The 14,804-nt window shown below is 46.0% G+C and overlaps 1 protein-coding gene across 1 annotated transcript; it reads left to right on the top strand.

Annotated features, from left to right (window-relative positions):
• Window positions 1–8,172: 8,172 nt before the first annotated feature.
• Window positions 8,173–8,931, top strand: LOC142007612 (olfactory receptor 52P1-like). The gene has a single exon (XM_074984298.1). It carries the CDS (start codon window positions 8,173–8,175, stop codon window positions 8,929–8,931), a length of 759 nt encoding a protein of 252 aa, XP_074840399.1.
• The last annotated feature ends 5,873 nt before the right edge of the window (window positions 8,932–14,804 follow it).

The following is a 14,804-nucleotide window of genomic DNA, read 5'->3' on the forward strand; positions in this document are numbered from 1 at the left end:
TAGGCTAAGCAGCATGAACTCAGTTCCAGGTCCAGCAGGGGAGTTGAGCAGTGTGCACATCCAGCAGTCGGTGGCTTAGGCAATGGAGGCAATAGCCTGAACAGCACCCCGGAGTGGGTGGTCGGGTACGGCGATGGCAGCTGGAGCTAGGAGGAGGACGATGATGAGTTGGAGGAGCGCGTCCCTTGTCAGTCGGGGCTTTCCTAGATAGCTCATTTTGTAACTAAATACAATAATCAAAGAAGCTATAACAGCAAGCGGTAAATATATACAAAGTTCATAGTGCAGCTTGGCGCCTGGGCTGGTCTCGGGAGGCGTCCATTCCGCTGTGGAGTTGTCTGGAGCCATGGGGCTGTTTCTGGAACAAATCACAAGGTCAGCTGGTCTTGGATACAATCCAAGCCTCAGTGATAGTTAGTGGTGCCTGGTCAGGGCCAGTAGTAGTCCAAACTCCCTTCCCTTTGTATGAGTGCAATACATGAGTCTGTGTTCCCAGGCTAGGGTGTTTAATTACAACAGTATCTCCAGGATTAGATTTGGAGTCCTTGAGTGGTGCAGCCAAGGCTGAGGAATTTTTCCCAGTAGGGAAGAATCCTCTGCTGATTGGACTGCCTGTAGGGGTTTGCCTGTTGTTCAGTCGCTGCACCACCTCATCCAGCCTGTTTTCCCAAGTGCCATCCATGGGCTTCAGGTGGCTTTTTAGCAGCCCATTCCAGTGCTCAACTATGCCATTAGACTGGGGTCAGTAAGGGAGGTGGTAAGTCCACTGAATTCCATGCTTAAAAGCCCACTCTTGTACTACTTTGTTTTTAAAGTGTGAGCCATTGTCAGACTGGATCTCCTGGGGTGTAGGGACTATCGCGATTACACGATTCAGCCCCGTGATGGTGGAAAGTCCTGTTGCCCCCTGGGTGAGGTATGCAAACCCTATTCCTGAAACAACCTCCACTCCAGTTAAAATATATTTCCACCGTTGTTTGGTAGTAGGGAGTGGGCCAATGTAATCGACCTGCCAGGTTGTCCATAGTGTTTTCCCATCTTTTAGTCTGGCAAATCGCTGCCCTTCTGCTGCATGTTTTCGGGTTTCTGCACAGATAGCACAGGCTTGCACCAGGTCTCTAGCCTGTCAGTGGGTGATGGGCCACCCCCTGATATGTGCTTGCCGCGTTAACTCCTCACTTCCAGTGTGCCCCAAAGTATCATGCAGCCATAGATACAAACATTCCCAATCTACTTGGGCAGCAGAGATTTGGGCTGCTGCATCTGCCAGGTTATTTAGCTGTGCAGCTGGAATGTTATTCTTTTGATGGGCTGACACATGGCCTATGCTTAAGGCATTTTGGGTTGCATGATGGTATATCCATTTCCAGTATTCTAATCCCCATACAGGCTTTCCTCCAATTTCCCAGTTGTTATTTTTCCAGTTAGTTATCCACTGAGTAGCCCCTGCCCATACTGCATAGGAATCGGTGTATACAGTATTGGCTCCTGCTTTACAGGCTAGTACAATGGCAGCTAGTTCAGTTAGTTGGGCTGATCCCTCTATGTCTGCAGTTAGGGGTGCAGCTGATGCATCCACCGGGACTGCTGCAGCTTTTCCCTTCCATTTCCCTTTTACCAGCTTTGCGCTGATGTCTGTGAACCATACTCCCTCAGATTGAGATGAGTTAAATGGAGGAGCATCCTTAATAGGAGATGGTTGTGGGGGTAGATGGTATTCGGTAGGCATTCCCACTTTCCACAGGGACTCCTTAACCATAGTGGGATTCTGCGCAGTGTCTGCCCCACTGACCCTGTGATGTATGTAGAGCGCCCACCTTTGTACAGTCATCTTTTGGGCTACCCCAGGTGGTAACTCTTTTCCCTCCAATATAGGCTTAATGATCAGGAGAGGAGTGCGGAGTGTTACAGATTGGCCTTGAGTTAACTCCTCTGTCTCCCTCAGAGCTGTGTAAGCTGACAGGAGTACCTTTTCGTAGGGGGTATAATTAGTCTGTGACCCCTGCCATGACTTTGAGCCAAATTGAATAGGACGGCGAGGTAGAGTTTCACTCTCCTGCCATAGGGCATAGGAGGACCCAGTATTCCCCACGGTGAGGTACAAGTGGAAGGGGGCATTGGGGTGGATTGGACCCAGAGCTTGATAGGTATGAATCTCACCTATTAGCTGTCTGAGGGCCTCCTCGTGCACAGAGGTCCATTCCCATGTGGCACTCTTTTTAAGCAAGTTGTAAAGGGGTCAGGCTATGATAGCAAAACCCGGTACATGCTTCCTCCAAAATCCCAAAACCCCTAACATCTGTCTCAGTTGGGCTTTATCTTCTGGGGACGATGTCGGACTTAATTCATTTACAGTTTCCTCAGGTATCGACCTTCGTCCTCCCATCCAGATGGTACCCAGGAATTTTACCTCATGAGAGGGACCTTGGCATTTATCAGGTGGTAGATCTAAGCCAAGACCTTCCAGGGCTGCCTTTACCTTAGTTATGGCTTCCTGTACCTCCTCAGAGGTGTCCCCTCCTGTCAAGATGTCATCAATGTACTGTAGGATCTGGGTGTTACAGGGCAGGCTTAGGCCGCCTAAAACCTTTGCTAGTGCAGCGTGGCAGATGGTAGGTGAGTGCTTATAGCCTTGGGGCATGCGAGTGAATGTGTATTGGACCCCTTTCCAGGTAAAAGTGAACCTTTCCTGGTCCTGAGGTTGCAGGGGGACCATGAAGAACATATCCTTTACATCCAGTACAGCTAACCACTCCTTATTCCAAGTCTGTATGGTGTTTACAATGTCAATAATGTTGGGGACTGCTGCTGTCAGGGGCCCTGTGTTGCTGTTAAGTTTTCAGTAATCTACGGTGAGCCTCCATTTTCCATTGGGCTTCTTCACAGGCCAGACAGGTGAGCTATATGGAGAATTGGTACGGATTAGAATACCCCGTTCCTCCAGGTCTTTTACAAGTTCAGAAATCAGGCCTATAGCTTCTGCTGGGACATTATACTTCTTTACGTTGGTTAAGGTTGAGGGTGGGAGAGCAGGGGCACTACTGAGCAGGTTGATTGTATATGTGAAGGCATCTTCTTCCTCCAGAGCAGTAGTGTGGGACTTAATGCCTGCTCCAAAAGCCCATCTCTCCCCGTTTATCGTTCCCTCCTTTTCTCTCAGAATGTCCATGCCCAATATGTTGGCATTACCGAGGATCACCTCGTGTTTTCGGGGCTGTCTGTAAGGTTGTAAAGGGAAGTCTAGTTTAACTTTGACCAGGGGTATGTAATAGTGGTGCCATTAACTCTTGTGACCTGTACCTGCTTTCGGCCAGTAGGTGGAAGGCCGTGAAAGCTTTCTTGCTTAATCATGGATATTTGGTCTCCGGTGTCTACCAGAAAGGATATTACGTGCCTGTCGTTTACTGTTACTGGAATCCGGTGGTCATTGGCTGACTCATTCTCCCCTTTTAACTGATTTACTTGGAGGGAAGACTGACCTCCGCCACCTAGTTTCCCTGATTGAGATCGACCGGGGACGGCAGCTCACATAACTGCTGCCGTAGTGGCGTGTAAAGGGCGTCTGGGAGAGGAGGAGCATCAAGAGTTACTGCTGTTTCCTCCTTGCCGGCCCTTCTAAAGGCAGCTAGGAGTTTTAGCTTTTCAGTCGGCAACCCATGAATCACGTCTCTGGGATAGCCTAAGGCCAGGCACTGTTTCCATAGCTTTGTTCGGAGCTCCTTCTCCTCTGGAGTTACTTCACGTTTGGGCTTGAAGCCCCCGTTTCTTGGATTGGGAGCTTAACTTGGGAGCAGAGATATCCCTCAGTTGCCCTGAACCTTTCAAGATTTGCTTCGTCGCCTAATACAATATTTCAGAGAGTTTGGGGAAAGTAAAACCCCACTAAACAAAGCTAAAGTGCGACAGTTGAAAGAGTTCAGGGCAACTGAGGGATATCTCTGCTCCCAAGTTAAGCTGGTCGCATTCACGGGCAACAAGGCATATATGCCCTGCCCCGGAGTTCCATAGGTGTACTAGCCATTCTATTATCCCCTCTCCTGGCTTTTTAGAAAAATCTTGCTGGATTTCTTTTAATTCAGAGGGCTTGTACATTCGGGAGGTAGTTTTTCGTGACACTGGGGCTTTCTCTCTACCTTTTCCTGATTTCTTGTCCTTTTTCCTGCCTGAGCACCTACCATTTACATCGCCTGCATCACTAGATTCTCCCTCCTCCTCTTCTGACTTCTGGTAGGTGATGAGTGGCTGCATCCGGACCGGGGGTACCTCCTCGTCGGAGAAGAGGGAGGACTCATCAGGAGAGGAGTCCCAAATATCCCCGTCCCATTCCTCAGGGTCTAACCACAGAGCGGTCTCTACCTTAGTTCGATTAATGCTCCGTGGCTTGACTTCTAGCTTCTTCCTTCGCTCCACACCTTCCTTTTCAATCAGGGGCAGCAGCCTTCGTTGAAAGTGCTCTATATCTGTGTTTAGTGTGCGCACTCGGGTGTCTAAATTCTGGCATTCTTTGTACAACGTGTCCCTTTCTGCTTGTACTTTAAGGAGCTCGGCTTCTAAGTTCTGGTAGCTCTTACTGGTTGCCTGCCATATGTTAGTTAAAAGCCAGATGTAAGCACCTTTGCCTTTCCCTCTTTTCATTTTATAGGCAGTTCTCCAGTTACAATAGTGTTGCCAAATTTCCTTCGGCTTTCCCCAATCTTTCTCTATCACATCTTTACTCCACTGTGGGTTACCCCATCCTTCCTGAGTTAGATTCTTTTCTATGTCAGGGAAATCTGAGTTGTTTATCATGACCGGTTTCATTTTGTCACTGCGGTACAGCCTGTGTCACAACCCTGCTTGCTGCACCAATTCTGTTAGCGGGTGGCCAGGTAATGTGCGGTGAGGTACCAACTATGCCCTTATCATCTGAGTTTAAAATTGCGAGAGCAGGGAGCTCGTCGCTGCAAGCAGCCAAGACAGGCTGACAGATTCCCCTGGGTTCTAAGCAACCCAGTTTTTTACTGTTAGAGTGGGCAGCTGCGAGCACTCTCACCTACGGCCAGGCTGTAGTAACCAAACAGTTAAACTTCTTTTGTTGTGTCGGCTGTGTTGTAGTGACAAAAGGATAACAGGGGTCAGGCTTGAATCTTAACTGGTTACAAGTTTATTAAGCTACAGTTATAAGTGTGTGGTTACAAAAGGCAATTGTCTACTTCTTATATGCTAGCAAAGTACAGGTGTTAACAACTTACGTTACAATCCAATACAAAGATATCTGTTACCATCTAACACAATGATATCGTGATACAACGACGTCTAGTTACAGAGCTCTAATTCTTTAGCTGTGCACAAAAAAACCCGGAGGCCTAGCATGGGTGTATCTTACCCTCTCTGCGTCTCTCGATACCAGCGTAGCCAAGCCGGAACGGTCACTCAATTCTGTGGAAAGACGAATACGAGGTTGGGCGTCCCCAGTTGTGGACCTCGGGAGGCAATCACCTGACCCGACCAGTAGGTAGTTGGTGGAATGCACTCAGAGTTAGAGTTCTGCTGGGCCCATCTTTTATACCCCTTTTGGGTTACGTATTCTCTTTCTTATCTAAGCTGCCAGATCATACTGGTCTGTCTTTGTGACGCCAGTTTGTTACAAGGGCAATTCTTACTTAATTTGCACTTGTAAGACAGGAGATAAGCAATTTGAGAGTACAGGACATTCTTTTTGTGTGGCCGGAGACTTCCTCTTCTGGGATGGCTGTGTGGTCATCAAATCCATCAATGCCAGCTGGGGTGATTTCCTGAGGGGTCCCCCCACCACCCTCTCTTGTTGACAGTTTGGCCTGTTAGTCTTCTATCTGTACTTTCTGCTTCTCAGGGTCACGTTAAGCTAGCACATCTGGGCCTCAATGAGGGCATCAAAGACTGTGCTGTCAGCAGCCGTTTCCGTGCCCTGTGTGCTCCTCAGTGGGGGGCGGGGGGCCAGCGAGCAAGCTGGCTTGTAAGGGGGAGACTTTGTCTGGCTACAATTACCCATCTTTAGATCTCTTTTTTCATCTGGTAACAGCAGGTGGCATTAGGAAAATGTCTCCTTCTGAAGAAGCGGGTCTGTCCCACTAAAGCTCACCTAATAAATTATTTTGCTAGACTTTAAGGTGCTACTTGACCGCTTTTTGTTTTGATAGTGTACAGGCTAGCACATTTCCCTCTCTGTTACTAATAACCTGGTGGGACACTATTGTAATGAAAGTTAGATGGAATGTGAATAGGTGACCCCCAGTTTTTGAGTTAATGGAGGCTGTTCTTCATTCTGGCTGCAGAGGATGGACTTAAGGGGAAAAAAAACAACAACTGGTAATATCACGTGGCTGCATCTACACTACATTCCTTGTTAGAAAGGGAAATTCAAATATGGGAAGTAAAAAATGCCAAGGAAGCGGTGATATATAAATCTCATGCCAATTTTACATATTCTTGCGTATTCTTGTATGATCTTTTTTGTGCAAGAGTCTTTGTCGAAAGCAAAAATAGCCATGTTGATGGTGTTCATTCAACTAGCAAGTCAGGTTTCGAAAGAACCTTTCTTCTTGTTTTGTTTCAGGGTTCTTTCAAAAAAAATTTTTTTTCCAAAGGAACCTCATCTACAGAGCTGTTTCTGCTTTCCACAAAGCCTCTTTTGGAAGTGCAATCATGCAGAATATGCAGTCTAACTCATTTGCATTACCCTGTTGAAATCGGAATGTAGTGTAGACGCAGCCTTACAATGCAGCACTCTCTATTTCATAAAAACTAAATAAAACAGTGAAATATTGAACCCCTTTAGATTACCCTAAATGCACAAATAGGGACTTTCATATGAACTGGCCATGAACCTTCCATGCCTTGAACTGGAGCAATCCCATGACCTCAAAGGACAGGTTAACTTGCATGGATCAGAAAAGGAACTGATGGGAGAATTGCTGAAATCTCAGACTCACAAAAATAAAGTTTCAACACAATGGGGGTAAGAGTTTCACTTAAGAAGGGTGAGGGGTCTGCTCACTCTGTGCCCCTGCAACTTCGGTTTGAGGGAGGACAAAAAACATTGAAAAGAAAATCATGTTTCTGGTTCTGGCGTAGAGGAAATCATGGGGTGCTGGCAATGTCAGCTGGGCAGCTTCGGGGACGCACGGTGGGTGTGAGCGCTTTGAGGGAGAGATGCAATATCCAGAACACACTGGCAGGAACCCTGAAACCAGGTCAATAGGGAATGGACGTCCTACCTAATGCACAGACCAGAGAGGTGCAGTGAGGTCAACAGGTGTCTCAGACTGTAATGTAGCATGGACCTCAACGTAATCAACTGTCTCTGACAATATCTACACTCCAGAACATTGCTGCTCCCATGAGCAAGCCCACGGCACCTTCTGGGCTACATGAGCAAACGTCAACAACTAAAAGTAAACTCAGAAGATCTGAGTTTCCATTGGGCTGCCACATGTTTACACTTCGTGTCATCTGAAGAACGAGTTCCTCCCTCAGGTCCTTTTGGTCTCCACATTCTCTCTCTATCCCTCTGAATCTCTTCTCATCTCCCCCTTTGCCATGGTGCAGCAGGTCCCATGTTTAACCTCGTTTGAGGTGCAGCTTCTGTACATTCTCCCTGTGGGTTCTGGCATGTGGTTGTTGGCCTAGGTGAGGGGTGTCTGTGTGTGGCAGGGATAGGGGCTGTGAGTGCTGGGGAGAAAGTGGGACAACCAGTGTTCAGGGAGCAGGCAGGTGAAGTACATATAGGAGGAGGGACCCATGGAGGCTGTGGGACAGGCAGGGGGTGTATACACAGAAGCTGGTAGGACTGGGAGTCGTGCTGATACATGCTAATGAGTCCACCTTCATGCTCACCTGCCTTTCTACCTCGGTACATAAACATAAAATATTTACTGTGCTATTTGCTATGAAGCGTTGCCCCTTTTGCTGTGCTTCTCTTTGTTCCCAGGAGTCTTGAGCATTTCTGAGCCCCATTGACCCTTTGACAACCTGATGGAAAATTTCAGCCACCCTCTCTCTGATGTGCCAACATTCATCCTCGCTGGCATCCCTGGGCTGGAAGATGCACACATCTGGATTTCCATCCCTTTCTGTATGTGCTACATAGTCGTCCTGTTGGGAAATTTCACACTTCTGTTTGTTGTAGGCAAAGAGCAGACCCTGCACAAGCCGATGTACCTGCTGCTCTGCATGCTGGCTATCACAGACATCATCACAACTACGTCTGTCATACCGAAGGCACTGTGTATATTTTGGTTCAACTTGAAAGTCATTACTTGGGGTGGCTGCCTCACCCAGGCTGCCTTCTATACCATAGTTTCTATGATGCAGACAAATCTGCTTTTGGCATTGGCCTTTGATCGCTATGTTGCTATATGTAAGCCTCTGATGTACACTGTAATTCTAAGCAATGCGTGTATAGCAAAGATAGGGCTGGTCAGTTTAATGAGAGGAGTTCTCTTCATGCTACCTCTTCCCCTGCTCATGATCAGGCTGCCATTCTGTGGTAACCACATTATCGCGCACACACACTGTCTGCCTATAGCTGTAGCAAAGATTTCATGTGGAGATTACACAGTCCAGAAGGTATACGGTGTGGTGATATCAGTTGTAACTGTTGGAGTAGACCTGACACTTATTGCTCTGTCATATTGTCAGATTATCAGGAACCTCCTAAGAATTTCCTCCAAGAAAGTCCACCAGAAAGCCCTCAACACCTGCTCGTCTCATATCATTGTGTTGTTGGTATATCATATTCCCAGCATCTTTGCCATTGTGACACCACGGTTTGGTCAGAACATCGCTCCCCACATACACGTCATTACGGCCAACCTCAATATTCTTATCCCCTCCATGCTCAACCCTATAATTTATGGGGTCAAAACCAAAGAGCTTCGTGACAAAATGAGAAAACACATCTGGAGAATGTGATTATATTTAGTCTTTGAATTTCTACTTTTTTTCATGAGGGGGAAAGGATACTTCCTCATTGATTAAAGGTCCTCAGTCCCCGTTTGGGCGAAGTTCACAGCTAGAGGAGTTCCTCATACCTAACATTCTATTGCTCTACCCCAAACATCATTTCTCTCCCTTGCTGAGCTTCAACTCTTTGATCATCACCTGTCCTGTTTCAATGCCTCCTGTCAGTGCCAACGCCACATATCCTGTGATTCAGCCATTCTCTGCCTTGCAAAACATGAAAATACACTGCATGACTCATGGGGGTTTTCCATATTTTGTGTTTGCTGATGTTTTGTGGGCACCTTGGGCAGCTGGAGGAATGGAGGAGAGTTTTGCCTATGCTTCATTGGTCTCAAACTCAGGACAAGCTAACTGTGCTGTTTTGGGTTGAATACGTTAACACCCTAATATCAGTGATAAATATGCGATTATGAATTTGCTTGTTTTCCCCTTCTTTGCATTCGGCACATTTAAGCAATGCTGCAGTTTCTTTTCTATTTTGTTTTTGTTTTTTTTTCGGGTGACCCTGTTAAAAATCAGGCTTCGAGGCAAGGCCCAAGATGAACATCAGGGAAATATTCATCAAGTTATGGCAGGGATTGGCAAGAAAATAGCAGGAAGACGTTTTTTTTTTTGAATTTGATAGAAAAACTCAATAAATAAAGAGGCACAATGCATGTGAATATGATACAGTACTTCCTTTTAATGTCAAACCATACTTTTGTAATACCTATGTTAAGAGGAGCGCACACACAATGATTTGTAATGTGTGCGGGATGTTCAGAACCTTTTTACACATTCTGTTGCCTCACACTTTACATATGTCTGTTTGTACCACAGTCTTCCTGACTTTCACTTGTGAACCTGTTTTAATCATAAAAATCGTACTTCCCATTTAATTTCATTTTTCTTGCATAAAATGCGTTTGGACCTTCACAGAAGGAACAACCTTATTTTTCCTTTCCAAAATCTATACTTTATTAGCAATATCATCTAAACACAGGTAGAGCATCATATCCCACAATGCACTGCACATTTTAAGAGGGGAATTATCCACCATTTCGAGATCACATATCTTTTCCTGAGATATGAGTTGAGATATGAGTTTTGTGTTGTTAGGATTTTAGATATTCTTAAAAAAAAAAATCAGGAGTTTTTTGTTTTGGTTTTTTTTTGTAATACTTTGCAATGACAGCATTTGACGCCACAACAAAGTCCTTAAAGAGTCACATGTGGTTCCGGAGCTGTAGGTTGAAGACTTCTGTGTAAGGCCTACATGAAACACCACACAGCAGTGCTGACAGCCAACCTCATCCTGGGGACAAGGTGTGTGTGTGAGGGGGATTGGCACCATGCCCCCCAAAGGGGAGGAATATAGGGGGGCAGGGTCTTGAGCATTCGTGCCTCAGTGCTGCCAAGATTGCAGCATGCCTCACACACCCCACCCTTCGCAACATTGCAGAGTAGCACCCTGAGGCAATTGAAAAGGGCCTGGAACTCTGCCTACTCATGCTGCTGCAGCACAAGCGACAGAGTCAAGTCCTGAGATACAATCGCATCTGCTCTGAGCCTACTGACAGTGACCAGAAACTGCAAGATCTCTACCAAACATTCATAAACCTGAATGATTCATTGGGAGAACCAAAAAAAAAAAACAGATTGACAGGGCCAGATGAATGTAGTAATGAGAGGCCTGGTGTAACACGAAAGGCCTAGAGCAACAATTAATGCTTGGTCAACAAACAGCAAAGCTACAGGCCTCAAGCCTGAACAAGGGTGGGGTAAAGCAAGAACTGTGAGCTAGGTAGATTCTGCCCACAGGAATGCAGCAAGAGACAGAGCTGGTAAGTCACAGGGTCTAAAAACAGATAAAAAGACCTAAAAGCACCCAGCGCAAGGCACTTAGTGATAGACATAAACACATCCTGTGTGGTACCATGAGCTCCCCAGACCCTCCCCATGTATGACAACTAAGCACCAGGTACATTCTGACCCAAGTTCAGGAACCAGTCAGAATGATAGTGCGATGGAAAGTGTTGTCTTGATGGTACCACCATTATTCTCAAGTTAATGGTTAGATCTAGTTACATTGAGGGTTGTCAGTGATTACAATCAAGGGGTTGTACCTTGATACATAACTTGTTTATATCTGTGTATATAAGTGTGTGTAATAGGGGCTATGTCATGCAACCTTGGGGATGACAAAGCCCCCTTGCCATCAACTGAGTCGTGTTCATTATCACGGCCCATGCATATAACAATGTAAACTGTTGAGTAATATTGGAGAGTTATGAGGGTGATGAAGAACACACATCAACAGTAATAAACCTGGTTCCAGTGCTTTTCTACCTCACTTGATTTGTAGTTTTGGGGACTCTACAAGTTCTGCAGTGTCAGCTAACAGCAGAGTCTATGCTCCTGTCCAAAGAGAGCGCATACATGTGGCCAAAGTGACTAGCATCAAAGGGAGGACATTGGACTTCTGAGCACTGTTCTGGTAAAGATGCCCAACAACATTGGTGACCCCGACATATACCCAGAAGCTAACTACTGCAAGACAGGCCCAAAAACACCGATAACAGAACACGACTGGTTATTACCTACAGCCCCCAAAACAAACGACTGCAACGCATCATTAGAGACCTACACCTTATCGTAGGTCATGACGCCACACTACAGAAGGCCCTAGGTGACAGGCCTGTTCTCTTCTATTGACAACCTCCCGACCTTATGAGCATACTCCCAAGCCTTTCCTTGTTAGTCTCTCGTGTCTGACGTTGACAACTTGAGCTTGCATAAGCCCATCAGTTTTGGACTCACATGTGGCTGAGGAGTCCAAACCTTCAACAGCATGGGCTTTCATAGTAGGGGCAAGGGCATTGTCCTGGCTGTCAGTGTGGCTGCTACTGTTGCTTTTCTCCTCTCACAAATATTAATCAGGCATATGAGTCTCTGCTTTTCGAAGTCATCATGAGTGTGTTGCATGAGAGCATGACAGCCTTTTTGGTCTTCTGCATGCCACTCCTGCTCCTTCGACTTTTACCCCGCATGAGCTATGTTGGCCACCACACTCTTTCTACCTCTTGCGAGGCCTACCTTGATTCCCTTGGCCCTGAGATAGTTCACCAAAGAGCAGTTGCTTAGGGATTCTTTACTCCTTCATTCATATGATGTGTTCTGCCCAGTGAAGCTGGGCTTCCAGAATCATGGTTTCATCGCTTGTGGTTCCTGCTCTTTCAAGGACTTCTAAGTTCATGACTCTGTCATGTCATCAAATGTGCAGTATTTACCTCAGGCTGTGTGTGTGGAAATGCTCCAGAAGATTCACATGTTTTCTGTGAAAGGTCCAGGTTTCATATCCATACATGAGACTAGCAAGTACTACAGCCTTGTACACTTTCAGTACAGCAGACTGACAGATATTGTGCTGAATCAACACTCATGCTTTCAGACGTCCTAGTGCCTAGTCGCCTTGGAAGATCTTGGCCTTGACTTCTTTGCAAGGGAACCATCACTGGATATCACACTGCCGAGGTACCTGAATGTGTCCATGGTTTTTCACACTGTTCCTTCAATAGACATTGAAGAGGGGAGAGCAACAGATACCGGAGCAGGCTGAAACAGTACCTTGGCCTTTTCTGAGCTGGTGGTCATACCAAAGAGGTGAGTGGGTTCAGCAAACTTGCTGCCAATAAGCTGAAGATCGAATTCCTTGTGAGCAATAAGTGCAGAGTTGTCAGCAAAAAGGGCTTCAATGACGAGCCTCTCAAACATCTCAGTTTTAGCATTCAAACAATGAAGGTCAAAAAGTGATCCATCAAGCCTGTACTTTATATAGACTCCGTGGTCTAAGTCCCTTCGTGACCTCCTCCATTATACAGGGTATTGCAAGACTGTCTATCATAGGGTTTTGAGGGATCTGGTCTAGGGCCACAGGGTCTACAATGGAGGGTCTTTTGAGAAGGTTGCTGAAGTACTCTGTTCAGCTGTTGTTGAAGCTGCCCTTCTCCCCCAGGAGGGTCATGCCATCTGCAGACGGGAGAGTTGTAGTACTTGGCTTTGAAGGTCTATATACATCTTTGATACCACTGAAGAACATAGTGGAGTTCTTGATGTCAGCATAGTATTGGACTTCATCAGATTTCTCTCCCACCATTCATCTTGCATTTTTCAAAATGCAGTCTGTGCCAAACTCTGAAGGTTCTTGAAATGGTCATGTTTGGAGATTGAGGACTGATTGTTTTGCCATACCAGAAATGTGTTCTGTTTTTCCTCTGAGATTTTCATGATGGTCTTTTCATTGTCTTTAAACCAGTCTCAGTGAACCCTCTTTTACTGTCCTAGCGTTCACGTGGCTGACTCCATAACCAGGGTGAAGTCTTGATGGCAAGTCTCACTCTGTGGCTTCAGTCTTCGTTTTCTGTCCTCCCTTTTCACAAAGAGGTGTAACCTCCTTGCGGTCGACAGATGGAGCCTTCCTCTACAAATCTGGCCTCACACAGGGAGGCTATGTCAATGTCATAGTGTGACAGTTCTCTTGCTAAGAGGGCTGTTCTTCTCTCAGGCCTCATAGTGTTCTCCCTGCCCAAGGGGGGTGTGAACGTTCCATGCTCCAAATATCATCTTCCTTTTCACTGTTTTTCAACTGTTGTGAACGTGAAACTGCCAGCTGCGGCATGCTGGCCAGTTTGATTGGGACAAGCAATCTTGGGACATCTTTTCTTGTCTCTTCCCTCATTTTAAGGTGAGCTTGGGATGTTGCCAAACTCCTTTGTTGTCCCGGAGTCAGAGTTCAATGACCAAAGTCCACATAGTTCCAGAATCTAAAACCTACATGCAGGTTTGGAACTACAACTCTCAGTGGTCCCCTCCACTTATTGCTTCTCACCTCCCTAGTCCCTGAAGGACATTGAAGTAAACAGAAGATGTAGAAGGATAAAGTAGACTAATGAAGTAGACTGATTTGAGAGATGAGAATGTGAGAAGAACCTGTGTGGGAGATTGTTGCTAGTGGAAAAGGCTTTGCACAGGGGCAGTTCCACTCTCTTGGCCTCAGAAGCCTGGTTCCAGTGGTACGAAAAGTCATCACAGCTGGAGACTTCCTAGGCTGCAGTGGATGGCCATGCCATCTTCTCTGCCTTGTCAAACCCTTCACTTTTGACAGAGTGTTGCAGAGCCACCTTCTTGGTCTCTGAATTTCGCTGTTGATATCATCACCCCAGTCCACTAAAACCAACTTAGCATGCTGAGCTATGCAAGTCCCTGTCTCACAAGGTAAAAGTTTACAGGGTAGAATAGTACAGTCATTGGGGAATATTTTTAATTGTTTATTATTTCATAGCAGCAACGAAGGGTCCTGTGGCACCTTATAGATTAACAGAAAAGTTTAGAGCATGAGTTTTAAGTGAGTTAACTCACTTCTTCAGGTGCATCTGAAGAAGTGAGTTAACTCACGAAAGCTCATGCTCTAAACTTTTCTGTTAGTCTATAAGGTGCCACAGGACCCTTCGTTGCTGCTACAGATCCAGACTAACACGGCTACCCCTCTGATATTATTTCATAGTTAATCCCATTTTTTTGTTAGTGTTATGCATTGCGCGATGCACCTCTCCATCAGCATACTGAATACTGGAATGTTCAGCAACCTCCTGGTCTAGGGGCTGCTGGGCATGAGAGAATTTAACTGTGCCAGGAATGGGGTGTTGAATGTGAATTTATTTATTTATTCTTTTTGTAGTAAAGTTGGGTGTATCCTCCTGGGGCTTGTCCCTTTCTTAAAAAGAATACACACTTTTCTGCACGAGGTAACTAATTAAACAACCATTTGGTAATTGACATGCAGA

This window comes from Carettochelys insculpta, chromosome 1 (assembly GCF_033958435.1).
Source record: "Carettochelys insculpta isolate YL-2023 chromosome 1, ASM3395843v1, whole genome shotgun sequence".
NCBI classification, from domain to species: domain Eukaryota; kingdom Metazoa; phylum Chordata; order Testudines; family Carettochelyidae; genus Carettochelys; species Carettochelys insculpta.